The 20,815-nt window shown below is 37.4% G+C and overlaps 1 protein-coding gene across 1 annotated transcript in view; it reads left to right on the plus strand.

Annotated features, from left to right (window-relative positions):
• The window catches only part of LOC117342547, a gene marked incomplete at its 5' end in the record, with an annotated part of 61,612 nt that overhangs the window by 13,699 nt on the left and 27,098 nt on the right, over nt 1–20,815 (plus strand). The window contains 4 exon segments of the mRNA XM_033904728.1: nt 3,807–3,963; nt 10,512–10,600; nt 16,866–16,988; nt 19,325–19,482. Of these exon segments, the coding sequence (XP_033760619.1) occupies nt 3,807–3,963; nt 10,512–10,600; nt 16,866–16,988; nt 19,325–19,482 (527 nt within the window).

Below are 20,815 nucleotides of genomic sequence, written 5' to 3' on the forward strand. Positions count from 1 at the left end.
GCCATCTTGGATTTTGACAAGTGAAGTTTGTTATCGCTATTTCTCAGAAAGTATTGAAGGGATCTTTCTCAAATTTCACATGTAGGTTCCTCTTGGTGCCTAGTTATGCATATTGCATTTTGAGACCGATCGGAAAACAACATGGCCGACAGGCAGCCATCTTGGATTTTGACAAGTGAAGTTTGTTATCGCTATTTCTCAGAAAGTATTGAAGGGATCTTTCCCAAATTTCATATGTAGGTTCCCTTCGGTGCCTAGTTATGCATATTGCATTTTGAGACCGATCGGAAAACAACATGGCCTACAGGCAGCCATCTCGGATTTTGACAAGTGAAGTTTGTTATCGCTATTTCTCAGAAAGTAATGAAGGGATCATTCTCAAATTTAATATGTAGGTTCCTCTTGGTGCTTAGTTATGCATATTGCATTTTGAGACCGATTGGAAAACAACATGGCCGACAGGCAGCCATCTTGGATTTTGACAATTGAAGATTGTTATCGCTATTTCTCATAAAGTACTGAAGGGATCTTTCTCAAATTTCATATGTAGGTTCCTCTTGGTTTCTTATTATTCATATTGCATTTTGAGACCGATCAGAAAACAACATGGCCGAGAGGCAGCCATCTTTGATTTTGACTATTGAAGTTTGTTATCGCTATTTCTCAGAAATTGCTGAAAGGATCTTTCTCAAATTTCATATGTAGGTTCCCCTTGGTCCCTGGTATTGCATTTTTGGACCAAGCTGAAAACAACATGGCCGACAGACAGCCATTATCGCTAAATCTTAAATTTGTTATATAGGTTCCCTTTGTTTGAAAACTACTAGAGGGCTGTTTCTGAATTTACACAGATTAGTAAGACTTAGAGGAAGGGAAAAGTATAGAAAAGATCAATCTGACATGGAACCTATAAAGATCATTCAATGGTGGGCGCCAAGATCCCTCTGGGATCTCTTGTTATGTAGTTGAATTGAACTGGGCTGAACCTGGTAACTAAGGTAGCTTAAATGGTAACATAGCCTCCATCTAGGGTTCAGATAATCCGAAGGTTTCCGATGTTTGAGCAGCCTTTTAAAAATCAATTCCAGGACAGATTTTATTCATATTCACTAGATTAGTGATCAAATTGTTTAGTTCACGTCCAAAATAATGGCATGTGTTATCTCATCAATGTAATCACCAGACAGCTTATATTCACACCCTGACATGACACCATCAATTTCTACGCACACCTGATATGATTTTTGGTGGACATTATTCAACATTATTATACCATATGTAAGATTCTCGCCTTATTATTGGTCAATTCCTAATCACATGACCTGAAACAATATGCAGTGTCAGAAACAGCGGTCAACATTGCCGTGGGATATTGCAATGTTCCCCGCTCCGCCCGAAAACGCACGATTGTTTCTTACGGAAAATCCTGAACATTGAGAAGGGAGACAATTCTTACAAACGCAACAGTGACACAGACAACTTGTAAACATGGAGCAGACGTCCGAGAGGTTTGCCTCAATATTTGAGGAGGATATCGATAAATTGATATCTATTCGGTATAATAGATACGAGAATCGAGAACATTATCTTCCCTCGCCTATCGGCTCGGGAAGATAATGTTCCCTCGGGGAAACAATTCTCCATATTCCCCTCAGACAAGGGCACTATTTATATATTAGAGGTTAAAAGTTGCAATTGTGGGTTGGGTTGTGTCTCTAACAATCTGTCCATCTATCATTATAACAATATATTGCTGTCAGTACAGCATTTTATCCATTCTCTTAATATATTCAGTTATATATCCATAAATAACTATTTTAATAGTTTTCATCTCTGTCTGTCTTGTACATAGAAGCTACGTAACACCAATGTTTGTTAGCACTCTAGTGGCTTTATTAGGGCCCCGCATCGAAGATGCAGGTGTCCTATACATGTAGTAATCAGGTCGTCCATCCGTCTGTCTGTCTGCCCGTCTGTCCTTTTTTTTTTCTTTTGTCCAATAAAGATGAAAATAAGTATGTTTTTGAATTTTTTTTAAAAAATGATTTTCCTTGCATCCAAGGTTAACGTTTGTGTGGACATTTTTTTCCGGGCTAATCTGATTCAAAATGGCTGCTAGTCCGATCTTGGATTTTAACATTCCATGAAGTGATTGAAGTTTAAGGTCATCAAATCAAAGGTCAAGGTCATCTTAGACAGCATCATATAACATTGGTGGTACGACACTTCATGCTGCGCTCCATCTATCATGTGGTAGATACTATTCACTTTGATCCAATTCGTCTTTACTGGCAACATTTAAAACTATGATGTCAAGTATGACAGCTGAAGATACTGGTCATTGATGAAATTTCCATGGTAGGGAGGACCATGTTTACTCATATTCACAAATGTTTACAAGAAACTAAAGGAACAGATGGAACTGGAACGCTGTTTGTAGGATATCAATAATGAGCACTTATTCTACCATGTTTGCTATGTAACGCCAGTTTTGATTGGTTTAAAACCATGTATTATTTTCCAATAACCCACGCTCGTGCCAATAATACACGGTAGTGAGTCACGGCTGTTACAATTTTATATATCTAATATTCACACATTTTATAAAAGGTTACTATAGCCGAGTTGGCTAATGGGTTAGTCTTTCAATAAATTTTTATCACGATGCGAGTTCGAATCCTACGGAGGCCCCCACTTTTTTTAAAAAAAATTTTTTAATCCTTTTTTTTTCAAAATCAATGCCATATGATAGATGCTCTTGATCGTAGTACTGTATTGCCTGTATATTTCATCAACAAATAATGCAATACTCCAGAAATAAATTACAAGGTTTTCCCGGGGTTTCTTTGCTGTTTTTCTATTAGAAAGAGGTCGATCTCAGAACTAAACAGTACATGGTAGAATAGAAATAATCAACTTTGACTCGTGTATTGTTGCAGGATATGCAACTCGGACTCGGATATTTTGCAATTTTAATTAATAACTCAGGCCTGCGGCCTTCGTTATTAATTTAATTGCAAAATATACTCGTCCTCGTTGTATATTCTGCAACAATACACGAATCATCGTTAATTATTTCTTAAATAATCGTGAATAAACATACAGTATGTGCATGTACGTGCATGGACACGTTCTACAGTAGGCGTTTTAAAACAATCATGCATGATTAATTGAGTTTACCACTACCAGCTGTGAAACCTTGGGGATTTTAGGTCAAGGTCACTGTCACTATTTTTAATGGAGGCGGATAGGAGACATGTATTGCTTTAGCAATACCCAGTTAATGCTTGTTTTGCAATAAATTGCGAAAGAAGAATAGCAATTTACATAAGATCACTCTTGTTGATCTGGATGGAAGTGAATGGGTCTTACTGTAGGAGGAAACCGGAGTAAACCAACGGGCTGGTGACTCCATTACATTTTTACATCGAGTTGGGGAATCTAGCCGTGGTTGTCAATCTGTATGGTAAGTGCACATGCATTACCACTGTGCCAGGTACCGGTGTAGTATGGTATTTTGACCCCCATGGTAAATTGACCCCCCCCCCCCGTGGTAAAGTGACCCCCCCCCCATACTTAAGAGTCACTAAAACATGATTTTCATATATTACTGAACCTAAATAGCCCCAAAGTCCGTGGATTGTAGAACAATATAAAACAGCTTTTCATCTTGTATTATGATATAAAAACTTTTTATACACTGAATGTAGGTGTGTAAACATCAACATGTTATTTAAATTGGTGCATTTTAATACCACATATTATTTGTGTAACATTGATAATATTTTTCGGTGACTATGTTTTAGGGCCTGGTCAATGTGTGGTCATTCCTGGGTGGAGGACTGAGGAAGGCTGATACGAAGTCCCTTGGTATCCAGCCAGACTCTGATGGTCAACTTCCCAAACAGTTGGGGCTCATGTTCCAGTTTGATGTAGATGACAACGACTTCATGTTTTACCAAGGTCAGTACGTTTTTCTTTTCTTATCTTGACCATAAGAGATTATCCTTTAGATTGTATACTCACCACCTCTAGGGGCCGCGGTGGCCGAGTGGTTAAGGTGTCCCGACACTTTAACACTAGCCCTCCACCTCTGGGTTGCGAGTTCGAAACCTACGTGGGGCAGTTGCCAGGTACTGACCGTAGGCCGGTGGTTTTTCTCCGGGTACTCCGGCTTTCCTCCACCTCTAAAACCTGGCACGTCCTTAAATGACCCTGACTGTTAATAGGACGTTAAACAAAAACAAACCAAAGTATACTCACCTTGTCATATTTTTAGCCCACCATTATTAGAATATAGGCTTTTCAAATCATTTCTAAACATTTTTTTTTTCAGTTTTGAAATATTTTCTTTACTTATCCTTTGCATATTATTCATCCTTTGCATAATTATATAGTATATGATAGTACATTAATTTTTTAGATTACAAATAAACTAATTGTAGATAGTTTTTAGTATAGAACACAAAACTGTGTCAAATGGTACAGTATACACGTATTCCAAGAAATAGTAGATTGTGTTACAGCGCTGCGCGCTGAAGTGTGTACGGTACATTTTCAATAGTAGTACAGCAACTGTTGATTGTATTGAATCGCCAACCGATAAGCTTGAAACAATGCATCGACCTTCCTGATTGGTTCTGTGCCGAAAGGGGCGGGGCGAACACGGAGTATGTACTGTACCAGGACCGTGGCTGTGCATACACACGTGTGCGATTATATATAATTACATGACTATCCAAAACAATGGCAACTTTTACGTTTAAGTTTTAAGCATTTAATAAAGATCTGATACTCGTTGAACACATGGGTTATTACACACATATATATGCCATGTTGATATGAACAACTTATATGATACCTTCCGTGATTATACATATCCACACTGTCGGAAAAATCCAGACATGAACGAAGCAGGGAAATCCAGAGCATCTTGAATACTTGGCTTACATTTCTTTTTGAATTGGATGAATTCCATAACATCTTGAGTCACCTTTTTACTTTTCAGTGGTTTCCGTTGACGATGGGCGCTAAAGACTTAGTCGCATCAAAAATCTTCATAATTTTGTGACATCCTGATTAGACAAACCGGTCTTATCACTGATGGCTGAATATGAGAGTCCTTCTGAATGTAGATTAAAACAGTTTTTCTCGTTTTTTCATCTTCACTTTTCCCTCTGGTGTAAACACGGCCCTTGGAATTTTACATGTTTGAAGTAGTACGTTATATGCGTAGCGTCGTGTACACCGTCTATAGTTTCCCGGGTTCTTTGTCAGACATGTAAGTAACCAAGGTGATTTGCATTACATAAGCTCACAACTACATGTGTATAACTGCAACTTGCAAGGTTTAACCAGCTAAATTTACAATATATCTAATATTTATACATTTAAATGTTTATTATGCAGATGTTCTTTCAATATGGACAACACAGTCAGGGTATTTTGAAAATTATGCACGTATTGATTGATGATCGTCAAGCTAACCAGCCATTCGAACTTTGTCACCAGCTGACCAGGTCGACCCTTCAGTTCGGCGAAATATTTTCCCAATACACTGATTTGAGAGTGGGAAAGTCCATTGTATAGGGTAGATAGCATTTGCACTTCCTTTCACACCTCGTGTACAAGCTAAACTATCTGGGTCACGATCGCGATTCAGTTTACATGTAATTTGGAAGGGTCAAACATCAGACAAAACAGGGTTGCGGAGCACAGGGGCTTGGCACGATGGTGATGACGTTCCATATATGTATGTATAGTATATACATAGAGAATACATGGTCAGTCTGAGTGTCTTAAAATATAAGCTGTATTTTGGCAAGGGTTACTAGTATATAGGTCTCTGTTTTGTCTTTCTGTCCCGAGCCAGAAATACAGCTTATATTTTAAGACACTGACTATGTATTCTATTTATCCTCCAACAGTCATGAAAATAATCATCAAAAATAATCATTTTTATGTGAAACGGTGTCAAATATCACAGATATATGTTCGTCTTTTAAACGTAGTTTCACTTTGAAGTAGGTCAGTCGATCTGACGCACGTGCTAAGATTCCAAAATACAGCTGTTTTCCGTCACTGCCGTATACAGCAAAAATATACTCTACGGTGGGTGTATTCCGACAATGCGGTGGCAGTTGCAGGATAAATTCATATATGGACCTTCATTTATAAACTTGTCACTGAATATTTCATTTGAAGAACATTTTCATAACCCGCCATTCTCGCAAGTTTACTCATGTGCACACGAGTGCTGAGAAAGGTGTGTGCATTCAGTTCGACCAATCAAATCAACGCTTACTCAGCGCGATCGACTTTGTTAGAGTACTGTCGATACACAGTAATGTAGTACCAATACCTGTCGTACTAGTGTTACACTTTGACCGTACACACTTCAGCGCGCAGCGCTGTAAAAAGTTAAATATATACAGTATTGAGAAGTTATGATATAGTAGGCAATTGTTGGTATAAGCTGAAGATACTGCCATAAAATGTTATGAATAGTGAATAAACAAACCAGAGAAAAAATCATCAGTTATAATATGCTTTCAAGTGTGATTATTATAGAAGGTTGATATTGTGGAGATGTTTCTCCCTTTGTCTTATACACTTTATTTAATTTCTGCATATAATTATATATAATTAAATCTATTAAATTGATTCCCCGATTGGACGTGAAAAGGTGTGAGTTACCTGCCCGACCACGTGGGTTTTCCCCAGGTACTCCGGTTTCCTCCCAAATTAAGACTCCTCGCGTGCTTCCATTTTACGGGGCCGCGGTGGCCGAGTGGTTAAGGTGTCCCGACACTTTATCACTAGCCCTCCACCTCTGGGTTGCGAGTTCGAAACCCACGTGGGGCAGTTGCCAGGTACTGACTGTACGCCGGTGGTTTTTCTCCGGGTACTCCGGCTTTCCTCCACCTCCAAAACCTGGCACGTCCTTAAATGATCCTGGCTGTTAATAGGACGTTAACCAATAACAAACCAAGCTTCCATTTACATTTAGCTATCTATTGATATATTTGTGACATGTAAATATGTCAAGTAATGATCAAAACAAGATTCATTTTCCAGTCACGATGTCCATGCTTCTAAGTGTGTTTTAGTGATTGTGTAATAAAACAAGTATGTCATGGTTGTCTGTGCAATAGTCCAGAACATCGGTCGATTACCAGTACCTTGTGTCAAATATACTAGACTGTTGCACAGACACCCATGATATATTTGTATGCTATAAAATTTCATTAAGATATTCATTCAAATTTATATTATACAATTCATCATCTTCTGAATACAATCTTCCATAATATTGCTTCACTTCATTTATAATTTCTTCTTGATTCCTAAACTATTTCTCCATCCTTTCTGCAACTGGTGATTTTTGTAACAAAATTCCTATTTTCTAGATTTCCGATTTCAGTGAAAATTGGTGTATATGGGTTTTTAGGGATGTCGAATAACGTGGTAACATTTCCAAAAAGATTTGTTGCCATGGAAACAAAATAGTGGCCTCTGATTGGTCGAAATTTAGATATTGTCCGATTTTAATGAAATTTGCTATGTAGGTACATCGTGGGACACCAGTCACTCCCGTAGCTTCACTTCCACATTTTAACAAAATCAACAATTTCAAAAACCAAAACCATTTTCTCTTAAATCATGTTAAAAAAATTTGTTTAATTGGGTTGGAAAAGTCGTATTTTTCGGTTATTCAAATACGATAATTTGACAAAAAAAATAGAAATGCTCCGATTTTCACGAAAGTCATCACGTATTTCTTTAAGTTTTAGACATTTATCAACAAATAGGGTAATTTAGATGGTTAAAATGTCAAAAAACGGTAAAATATTACCTTAAACGATAATGTTATGTTGGGGTTTTGTCATGCTCAGAACTGTGTTGTTAATTCTACCTCGTGGGCGTTTTCCTCAACAGGAAGTCGATTAAGAATTGTGGGTAAAATTAAATAATATTTTTAGAGTCAGCAGCAGGCCAACGTAATGGGGGTTTAAAAGCATAATTAAGCTACTAGACTATTAAACTTTTACTTCTGGGATGTAAAATCTTCGAAGCAGAAACCAAAACAATAGGTTTTGACCTGGGTCTGACATTGCTACAGATGGATTGATATCACCGCTTACTGTATGTGGCGAATCCAAAGTGAGGGGTTCGCCACGGGGAAATGTGAGAAAACCGGTACACAGGTGAGTTATTAAAAAAACAGTAGCGAACAGACGCCCGACGTTAGCTTTTAATTCATATTTAGGTAAGGATTAGAACTGGTTAATAAAAAATATTACATTGGATTTCGTGTTGTTTTATCAGTGACTGCCAGTGTCAAGTTCGTATAAATTTATACCACCGGAAACGAAACTCGGTTTCTCCGATCTCTGTGCTTTGGCAATTGAAAATAATATGGAATATTTTAAACTTCATAGCGAACATAAGAATGTCTCTATGATAAACATAAATGATTTTAGCTGTAATTGTCGGCGAGTCCTTAGATCGTATGTCAAATTAGGAACTCATGGATGAAACACTAAATGTATGACCCCCGATTTGAGGTGCTACGATTGTACTGTGTCGCGAATAAGAAACAATCTTTAAGTTTTTATTATTTTAATACATGTATTTTTATACAATTAGTAATACAGTAGTAATCTGACAATTGACATCAGTAAAAGCACAAACAAAAACAACGTTTATTAACAATAATAACGCAAATATTTTCATCCAAAATCGACCCAAGTCTTGACAACCATTACGGACCAAATCTAAGATGGCGATGTGCATTTCGGCTTATTGCATTCGTCGGTTAATCGGGTAAAAAGTCCCCGCAAATAGGCAACCCAATTAAGCGGAATGCACTGTATAGGGATATATTGAGGGATGCGAACATAATTGTACGACTGCAGGGGCGTTTGGGGGATATCTGTAATGGTTTACCATTACAATTAATACTTGTTCATTTTGACATATGCCTCTTATTCTTCTATAAATTGACCTTGTCTTGAGCTTCTATTTTTGTAAAAAATTTTCCCTGAGATCTTGCTCTTCACTATTTCTCTGTTTTTTTCTTAAAAAACACATATGAAATGGTTTTCCCTCTAATTTCAAATAAAATAGTTTCTAAAAAGAGTTGATCATTTATTGTAAACTGAATATCTTGGTTTGGAATATCATCTGAACTGTTCATGATATAGATAGGCACAACATATTGCATTTTAACATCTGGAATAGGTTCATTTATTAATTTCAAAGTCATGTAGTAAGGAGTTGTTGAATTTCCATAGCCCTTTGCCTTGCTTTAATTCATTAATTTTTCCGGTTATGCATGGAGGGGAGTGATCGATAGCCTGGGTCAATAGTTGTTTTTTGTATGCAAGATAAAAGGTTCTCCGAAATTAAAAAAATTGTTTAAGAAATAATTCACGATGATTCATGTATTGTTGCAGGATATACAACGAGGACGAGATATTTTGCAATTGAATTAATAACGAAGGCCGCAGGCCTGAGTTATTAATTAAAATTGCAAAATATCCAAGTCCCAGTTGTATATCCTGCAACAATACACGAGTCAAAGTTGATTATTTCTATTCTACCATGTACTGTTTAGTTTTGAGATCGACCTCTTTCTAATAGAAAAACAGCAAAGAAACCCCGAGAAAACCTTGTAATTTATTTCTTGAGTATTGCATTATTTGTTGATGAAATATACAGGCAATACAGTACTACGATCAAGAGCATCTATTATATGGCATTGATTTTGAAAATAAAAAAAAAAAAGAAAAAAGGGGGTCCTCCGTAGGAATCGAACTCGCGTCGTGATAAAAATTTATTGAAAGACTAACCCATTAGCCCACTCGGCTATAGTAACCTTTTGTAAAACGGGTGAATATTAGATATATAAAATTGTTACAGCCGTGACTCCCGACCGTGTATTATTGGCACGAGAGTGGGTTATTGGAAAATAATACATGGTTTTAAACCAATCAAAACTGGCGTTGTATAGCAAACATGGTAGAATAAAAAATAATTGGTATTTAAAATGGCCACCAGCAGTCATTTTGTATGTTGTCTCATATGGTGTATCACTGTTGTTTGAAGAGTCTTTATGAAATGCTGATATGTTTAACATGAATACTACTTGTGCATGGAAAATTTGTTACAACAGGATGATCATATAATATATATATTATATGTCAAGTAGTAATAACGACAGTACAGACAAGTAAATTGTCGAAATTTCGAGGCAATTAAATCTGCCCCTTTATCAAGACACAGGTATAGTAATACGCATCCAACATTTGTTTGTTAAGATCCAGTACCTATATTGGTTTATACCGTCGTTATTACTTACTAGACCCTATATATATATATATTATATATGTACAATATACCTGTGGTAATACAGGTGTGTCTTAATTGTTATAAGGAAGCAGTATAGAAGTACCATGGTACATTTTAAGGAACAAATTATCATATCAATATTAATTTTGTCATTTTAGGACCATTTGTGGAGCAGGAAACCCTCACCCAGAGTTTCTCACCAACAGTGGCTTCATTTTACCCAAGTTTCTCATTTTTTGGAATCCAGGTAAATTAATGTGCAGTACAAGCCAATATTTGTCTTTTATATACATAATCATATACATGTAATTTTTAAGGATTAACATCAATTATTTTTTCTGTTATACAGTCATAACAGAAAAAATAATTAATGTTAATTCTTATAATTTAATTTCGTCTTATACACACCAAGATATTTCACTTTCTTTGGCGAACTCTTTTCTGTGATAAATTATTACGCAACGTCATCAGCCAATCAAAAATGACGTTAAATTTCGCAACGTCAAAAATTTTGTTATGGAGGTATAACAAAATTATTTCAGCCAATGAAAATGCGTGTTTCATACAAAATTAAATTATATGTATATATATGTATGTAACAGAGTGCATGATTAATTAAATTTAAATCACTGCGTCCGCTAGGTTCGGGACCTCTGGCTTACTAGTCTTACGTTCAACCAATCAAGCTAAAGAGAAGATCTCTCTAGTCGAGCGGTGTCATGACATGAGATGTCCTGTGATGATGTTTATATTTAGCCTTGGTATGACCTGTACAGGTTAGCAAGGAGGAGCATAAATCTCCGATGGCTTTGAGTGAAGCCCTGCATGGGTGTTAAATTGACTGTGCTGGGATGACAGGCAGGCCCCATATCTGCTGCGTCATGACACTGATGTTGACATAACGACGTCATTTTGGGAATCATGTCAGTCCATGGACCATTCGTAGACAACTTTATTTTCGATACAAGCACGAAGACCATACAAGGTTTGATTGTAAATCAACATCATCGACGTCAATGTCTTCAATGGGCGCAGCAAGGTCAAGCCCAAATCGAATGATCTGGGATCGTGTTGTGTTTACCGTCTAGATTTTGTCTCGGCATTAGTGATGTACGCTTTAGAGTCTGGCGAAGGAAATCTAACAGCTACCACGTACTGTGCTAAGGTGCTGAACCAAGAGGTTGTGCCATATTTATTTCAGACATCATGGTCCAAATTTGACGTTAATGTATGACAATGCTACCCCACACACTGCACGAGTAGCACAGAGCTTTCTCAGAATCAATAACATTAATGGACTTAGACCCAATAGAACACATCTGGGATGTCTTAGACCCAATAGAACACATCTGTGATGTCTTAAACCCAATAGAACACATCTGTGATGTCTTAAACCCAATAGAACACATCTGAGATGTGACACCCAATAGAACATATCTGTGATGTCTTAAACACAATAGAACATATCTGTGATGTCTTAGACCCAATAGAACACATCTGTGATGTCTTAGACCCAATAGAACACATCTGTGATGTCTTAGACCCAATAGAACACATCTGTGATGTCTTAAACCCAATAGAACACATCTGGGATGTCTTAGACCCAATAGAACACATCTGTGATGTCTTAAACCCAATAGAACACATCTGGGATGTCTTAGACCCAATAGAACATATCTGGGATGTCTTAAACCCAATAGAACACATCTGGGATGTCTTAAACCCAATAGAACACATCTGAGATGTCTTAGACCCAACAGAACACATCTGGGATGTCTTAGACCCAACAGAACACATCTGAGATGTCTTAGACCCAACAGAACACATCTGGGATGTCTTAGACCCAACAGAACATATCTATGATGTCTTAGACCCAATAGAACATATCTGAGGTGTCTTAAACCCAATAGAACATATCTGTGATGTCTTAGACCCAATAGAACACATCTGGGATGTCTTAGACCCAACAGAACATATCTGAGATGTCTTAAACCCAATAGAACATATCTGAGATGTCTTAAACCCAATAGAACACATCTGGGATGTCTTAGACCCAACAGAACATATCTGTGATGTCTTAAACCCAATAGAACACATCTGTGATGTCTTAAACCCAATAGAACACATCTGGGATGTCTTAGACCCAATAGAACATATCTGGGATGTCTTAGACCCAATAGAACATATCTGGGATGTCTTAAACCCAATAGAACATATCTGAGATGTCTTAAACCCAATAGAACATATCTGTGATGTCTTAGACCCAATAGAACACATCTGAGATGTCTTAGACCCAACAGAACACATCTGGGATGTCTTAAACCCAATAGAACATATCTGGGATGTCTTAGACCCAATAGAACACATCTGAGATGTCTTAGACCCAATAGAACATATCTGAGATGTCTTAAACCCAATAGAACACATCTGAGATGTCTTAGACCCAATAGAACATATCTGAGATGTCTTAAACCCAATAGAACACATCTGAGATGTCTTAGACCCAATAGAACACATCTGGGATGTCTTAGACCCAATAGAACATATCTGGGATGTCTTAGACCCAATAGAACACATCTGTGATGTCTTAAACCCAATAGAAATCATCTGAGATGTCTTAAACCCAAAAGAACACATCTGTGATGTCTTAAACCCAATAGAACACATCTGAGATGTCTTAGACCCAATAGAACACATCTGGGATGTCTTAGACCCAATAGAACATATCTGGGATGTCTTAGACCCAATAGAACACATCTGGGATGTCTTAAAACCCAATAGAACATATCTGAGATGTCTTAGACCCAATAGAACATACTGAGATGTCTTAGACCCAATAGAACACATCTGGGATGTCTTAAACCCAATAGAACATATCTGGGATGTCTTAAACCCAATAGAACACATCTGAGATGTCTTAGAACGAATAGAACACATCTGAGATGTCTTAGACCCAATAGAACACATCTGGGATGTCTTAAACCCAATAGAACACATATGAGATGTCTTAGACCCAATAGAACACATCTGAGATGTCTTAAACCCAACAGAACACATCTGAGATGTCTTAAACCCAATAGAACACATCTGGGATGTCTTAAACCCAATAGAGAACACATCTGAGATGTCTTAAACCCAATAGAACATATCTGAGATGTTGTAAACCCAATAGAACACATCTGAGATGTCTTAGATCCAACAGAACACATCTGAGATGTCTTAAACCCAATAGAACACATCTGGGATGTCTTAGACCCAATAGAACACATCTGTGATGTCTTAAACCCAATAGAACACATCTGTGATGTCTTAAACCCAATAGAACACATCTGTGATGTCTTAGACCCAATAGAACACATCTGAGATGTCTTAAACCCAATAGAACACATCTGTGATGTCTTAAACCCAATAGAACACATCTGAGATGTCTTAGACCCAATAGAACATATCTGTGATGTCTTAAACCCAATAGAACACATCTGTGATGTCTTAAACCCAATAGAACACATCTGAGATGTCTTAGACCCAATAGAACACATCTGTGATGTCTTAGACCCAATAGAACATATCTGAGATGTCTTAGACCCAATAGAACATATCTGAGATGTCTTAGACCCAATAGAACACATCTGAGATGTCTTAGACCCAATAGAACACATCTGAGATGTCTTAGACCCAATAGAACATATCTGAGATGTCTTAGACCCAATAGAACACATCTGGGATGTCTTAAACCCAATAGAACACATCTGAGATGTCTTAGACCCAACAGAACACATCTGAGATGTCTTAGACTCAATAGATGTCTTAATCTGCTGTGTATGTCATCGCTAAAACGCTGGTAGAACTGGAAACGGCTCTCCACGATGAGTGGCTGAACATTCCTAGGAACATCATCCAATGGAACACACTTAACGTCTATGAGGAGGAGGATCAACGCTGTGATAAATGCCAACGGAGGACAAAACGATACTAAGTTAGCCCTCGTAATGAACATAACCATTGTTGACCTGTCACCTCTAAGTGATGTAATTGGCGTTGAACTATTGAATGCAACATGAATTATAATGAAGTTCCCAAAAATACAAAATATATGTTAGTTTGCTATTTCGGTGTTGGAAATATACCATCCTAAACTTCAATGTATACCTACTTTTCCACCTCAGTATATATTAATATACAAATATGGAACATTTTCTTCTGGTTGATATGATGTCACAACCAATACAATATTTAAGAGTGTGATGTTTCGATGATTACATGTACATTGTCACCTTCATCAGACTAATGACCAATGTGAAGCGTACTAATAGTGTCTTATGTAGTGTCCGAGATGGTAAAAGTTTCAATCTACTCTGAAGGGACATTGGTCATTAGTCTTATGAAGGTGACAGTGTATAGTCATTAGTCTTATGAAGGTGACAGTGTATGGTCATTAGTCTTATGAAGGTGACAGTGTATAGTCATTAGTCTTATGGAGGTGACAGTGTATAGTCATTAGTCTTATGGAGGTGACAGTGTATTGTCATTAGTCTTATGAAGGTGACAGTGTATTGTCATTAGTCTTATGGAGGTGACAGTGTATAGTCATTAGTCTTATGAAGGTGACAGGGTATAGTCATTAGTCTTATGAAGGTGACAGTGTATAGTCATTAGTCTTATGGAGGTGACAGTGTATTGTCATTAGTCTTATGAAGGTGACAGTGTATAGTCATTAGTCTTATGAAGGTGACAGGGTATAGTCATTAGTCTTATGAAGGTGACAGGGTATAGTCATTAGTCTTATGGAGGTGACAGTGTATTGTCATTAGTCTTATGAAGGTGACAGTGTATAGTCATTAGTCTTATGAAGGTGACAGTGTATAGTCATTAGTCTTATGGAGGTGACAGTGTATTGTCATTAGTCTTATGAAGGTGACAGTGTATTGTCATTAGTCTTATGAAGGTGACAGTGTATTGTCATTAGTCTTATGAAGGTGACAGTGTATAGTCATTAGTCTTATGGAGGTGACAGTGTATTGTCATTAGTCTTATGGAGGTGACAGTGTATTGTCATTAGTCTTATGAAGGTGACAGTGTATAGTCATTAGTCTTATGAAGGTGACAGTGTATAGTCATTAGTCTTATGAAGGTGACAGTGTATAGTCATTAGTCTTATGAAGGTGACAGTGTATAGTCATTAGTCTTATGAAGGTGACAGTGTATAGTCATTAGTCTTATGAAGGTGACAGGGTATAGTCATTAGTCTTATGGAGGTGACAGTGTATAGTCATTAGTCTTATGAAGGTGACAGTGTATAGTCATTAGTCTTATGAAGGTGACAGTGTATAGTCATTAGTCTTATGAAGGTGACAGTGTATAGTCATTAGTCTTATGAAGGTGACAGTGTATAGTCATTAGTCTTATGAAGGTGACAGTGTATAGTCATTAGTCTTATGAAGGTGACAGTGTATAGTCATTAGTCTTATGAAGGTGACAGTGTAGTCATCCAAACGTTTCACTCTTAAGGAATGTATTGATTGTGTCATATAACTTCTAATATATAGAGAATACATGGTCAGTGTCTTAAAATATAAGCTGTATTTTGGCGAGGGTAAAGAAAGACAAAAGTGGCAAGCCTTGTCTTTCTGTCCCGAGCCAAAATACAGCTTATATTTTAAGACACTGACCATGTATTCTATCTATCCTGCAACAGTCATAAAAATACTCATAAAAAATAATCATTTGAAGTGAAACGGTGTTGAAAATGATAGAAATATGTTCGCCTTTTTCACTTTGAAGTAGGTCAGTCGAACTGACGAACGTGCTAAGATTCCAAAATACAGCTGTTTTCCGTCACTGCCGTATACAGCAAAAATATATATGGTGGGTGTATTCCGACAATGCAGTGGCAGTTGCAGGATAAATATCTATATATGGTCCTATATAGGTACTGGATCATAGCAAACAGATGTTCGCTCAATGCATATTGCAAGAATGACAGTGCAAACAAGTAAACTGTCAAATTTTTTAGGCAATCGCCCCTTAATCCAGACAAGTAAATCACAAACGGTCACAATTTATCAATCAATCAATTTGTTTATTAAAGTGTCATATATCACATTTACATCGTACAGGTATATATATATATAGTTACAAAGTATATCTTGACCAACCGCGGTTCACTTTACCATGCTTCAAAATACCATGCCACACCCCGGTACAATTGATAATTTTTAGATGATAAAAACCAATCAAAAAAACAAAAATTCCAGTCCAAAGAGCGGGTGATTGGGACAGCCGCTATATACCAAACTCTTTATATCAATAAGATGCTGAACAATTTCCTCATTGGGACCAAGTGATCATAATACTTTAATATAACTGTTTGCGTTTAGATCTCAAAGGTCATGATATTGGGCCAGTAGCATGCTGGGATAAAAAAAAACTACCAAGTTTATTCAAATGAATTACATTGGCCTTCTGTCAAGGTCACAGGTTAACATGTATTGATGAGAAATTTTCTCTTTCAGAACATGATCTGCATTGCTTTGGAGAATGGAGACGTTCTCAAGGCTGACCTAGAATATGCCTTGGGCAGTTCATCAACAGCTGAATTCACAGAAACCCCCAAGATCATCAATCAAATGAACTTTGTAAGATTACAATTCCCTGTGCAATGGTTAAGTGGATATCTCTACCAAAGGGAACAGTATCAGTCCATTTATACATCTGTCCATGGGTACTTATATATCTTGGGAAGATATATTTTAACTCACGCACCCAAAGGGAAAGTACACGTAAGCTTGTGACGTGGCGTCCATTGTCTGGCCTTCTTTCCGGCGTCCTGACTTTTCCATTTGAACAATTTCTCAATAATCAAGAGGCCCAGAGACCTATTATTGAGTCTGTAATATGCAGGGATGAAGGGCTACTAAATTTGTTCAAATGAATGACCTAGACCTACTTTCAAGGTCACAGGGGTCAAATAAGCTAAAATTTTTGAATGACTTGTCTCATTAACCAAGATACCCAGAGACCTATTTAGTTTGTAGTATTCCCGGTTGAAGGGCTACCAAGTTTGTTCAAATAAATCACCTTGACCTACATTCAAGGTCACAGGAGTCAAATAGGCTAACAATTTTTAAACAAATTCTTTTCAATAGTCAAGATGCCCAGGGAGGTAATATTAGGTCTGTAGCATCTTAGGTAATGGGCTAACATTGGGTTGTACGAATGAATGACTTACATTCAAGGCAGGGATCAAATAGGCTTAAATCTTTAGACAACTTCTTCTCAATAACCAAGAGGTCTAATGAGGTTATATTGGGTCTGTATGCATGTTGCTGGGGCTAAAGGGTTACCAAGTTTGTTTAAATATATGAACTTGACCCACATTCAAGGTCACAGGGGTCAAATAGGCTAAAATCTTTAAACAACTTTACAATAACTAAGAGACCCAGAGACCTGATATAAGGACTGTAGCAGGCTAGTGTGAAGTGCTATCAAGTTTTTTGGCGCACATGCCCGAAGGGCAAGTGAGCTTATGCTGTGATGTGATGTTCTTCTTCCATCCGTCAGGTGTCAACCTTTTCCTTAAAACATATTCCTCTCAATAACTGTGAGACCTGATATTGGTCCTGTGGCATACTGGGGTGAAGGTCTACCAACTATGTTCAAATGAATGACCTTGAACTTCATTCAAGGTCACATGGGTCAAATAGGCCAAACTATTTAAACGACTTCTTCTCAATAACCAAGAGGCCCAGGGACTTAATATTGTACCTGTAACATGCTGGGATGAAGGGCTACCAAGTTTGTTCAAATGAATGACCTAGACCTACTTTCAAGGTCACAGGGGTCAAATAAGCTAAAGTTTTTGAATGACTTGTCTCATTAACCAAGATACCCAGATACCTATTTGGTTTGTAGTATTCCCGGTTGAAGGGCTACCAAGTTAGTTCAAATGAATGACCTTGACCTACATTCAAGGTCACAGGGGTCAAATAGGCTAAATTTTTCAAACCATGATTTCTGGATAGCAAAGGGACCCGATATTAGGCCAGTTGTGTACTGGAATGAAGAACTAGAAAATTTATTGACATGAATAAACCTAGCCTCACTGATGTTTGAATAAAGTGGTTATCAGCATAGTATCTGCAGAAATAACCTAAATCAACTTCAAAGTTGTTGTAGAGCCAGGTGAGCGATTCAGGCACATTGGGCCACTTGTTTCATAAATAGTAACTCTGACCAACCCAAAAATATGCCCTGGGGTCTTCCCCCACCCATACATACTTAGTTTCTTTGATGTATATCTTAGAAACCATTTAGATCCCAACCCTATAGCCATATATAGCATTGTAGGGCAAAAAGAGGTCAACAAAATCATGTTGTAGATATAGGCCCTGGAGTCTTCCCCACCAATATGGACTCAGTTTCTTAGTTATATTTTTGAAACTGTTGAGAGCCCCACCCCATAACCATATATCATTGTTGGGCATCTAGAGACAAACACAATCCTGATGCAAAAATGGGCCCTGGGTCTTTCTACACTCCTAAGGATTTACCGGAAGTGCCTTGGTTATATTTTTGAAACTGTTGTGATCCCAATCCCATAATCATGTACAGCATCACTGGACGTTAAGGGATAAACAAAATCTTGACATGCAAAAGTAGGACCAAGGGTCTTCCCCCACCCCAAGGGGCTGATAGTTTCTTTAAACACAATCATGTTGTAAAAACAATCCCTGGGGTCTTTTCACACCCTTAGAGAGTCTGGACTTTATTTCTGGGTTATTTCTTTAAAGCAGTTGAGATCCCCACGCTATAACTGTATATGGCATTGTTTGAGATTGACAACTAAAGCTATTAACGAAATGAACATTATTTTGACTTTTGATCAAATCCAACCAGGTGAGTAACACAGGCCCTATGGGCCTCTTGTTTGTTTAACTTCTCTATAAAATTGGATTTGCTGTGTTTTCCTCAGGAGGAGCTGGAAGGCATCAATGTAATAGGAAAAGGTATTGAGGCAGAGTTGCTGAGACGACACAAAACCATCATCACCTTTATGGGCTATGTGGACAACATCAACCGCATGGTCACTGTGGACTCGGACGGTTACATAATGCTTTGGAAACTTGACAAGTAAGGGTTTATTTACCTTGATAAAGATTGGGGACAACTCTTACAACGTCATCGCGCTTATGTTCACGTCTGTCAGCTATCATTTTCATTGTCAGATTTAACAAGTTAGACTTAACTATAAAAAAATATATATGTCGTAGATATGTTAAACGAGGTTTCACTGTACCTGTGTATTCTGTAAGATGATCAATATGTGGAAGTGAAAATTAAATAATACCAGGTATGTAAAATTGAAAAACCCATTTCCTTGTTGATTTTTCAAAGTATTGCTGAAAGAACTCTTCGTATGTCGACAATTTGATCATGGACACGTCAAAAGTCAGTCGTCAAGTTAAGGCAATCTTTAATGGGGAATTTTTACAGTTGTTCATTATTGGACCATAAAAGGAAAGAAATTTTCACAATTTGGTCATGGACATGTCAAAAGTCAGTCAAGTTATGTCAATTTTTAATGGGGAATTTTACATTTGTTCATTATTGAACCTTAAAAGGAAAGAAATTTGAAATTACAGTTTGCTTAAAATGAGTATGATCTTTCAGAATATCATTAGTATTTTTGGTAAAAACCTCAAATAAAGAAACTAAAAAAATTAAGAAAAGTGGTTGAGAGACATTTTTGCCAGAAATTGTAGTGATATGAGAAAAAAAAACTCTTTTATTATGAGTGTATGTAGGACAGGGTAAAACCTTTGGCACTATTTATTTTATTATACCAAATAGATATCAATTTATCGATATCCTCCTCAAATATTGAGGCAAACCTCTTGGACGTCTGCTCCTTGTTTACAAGTTGTCTGTGTCACTGTTGCGTTTGTAAGAATTGTCTCCCTTCTCAATGTTCGGGATTTTCCGTAAGAAACAATCGTGCGTTTTCGGGCGTAGCGGGGAACATCGCAATATCCCACGGCAATGTTGACCGCTGTTTCTGACACTGCATATTGTTTCAGGTCATGTGATTAGGAAGTGACCAATAATAAGGCGAGAATCTTACATAAGGTACAATAACAAATTTTGTGACCCTCGGGTGGAACATTCCCTGTCCTACACATCCAAATTAAACTGAAGTCATCAGACTAGGTGATCTTACCATATCCTATTTTTCCACTCTTTATTATACTGGTCAAGTGAACTAGTGTTTTTCATTAATGAAGTATTTTTGACCAGAATATATCTTTTTATTAGCTCACCTGGACCGAAGGTCCGGTGAGCTTATGCCATGGCGCAGCGTCTGTCGTCCGTCCGTCCGTCGTCCGTCCGTCAACATTTGCTTCAAATCGCTACTAGTCATAAAGTTCTTATTGGATTTTGACCAAATTTGGGTGGATTTTGACCA

This window comes from Pecten maximus, chromosome 14 (assembly GCF_902652985.1).
Source record: "Pecten maximus chromosome 14, xPecMax1.1, whole genome shotgun sequence".
NCBI classification, from domain to species: domain Eukaryota; kingdom Metazoa; phylum Mollusca; class Bivalvia; order Pectinida; family Pectinidae; genus Pecten; species Pecten maximus.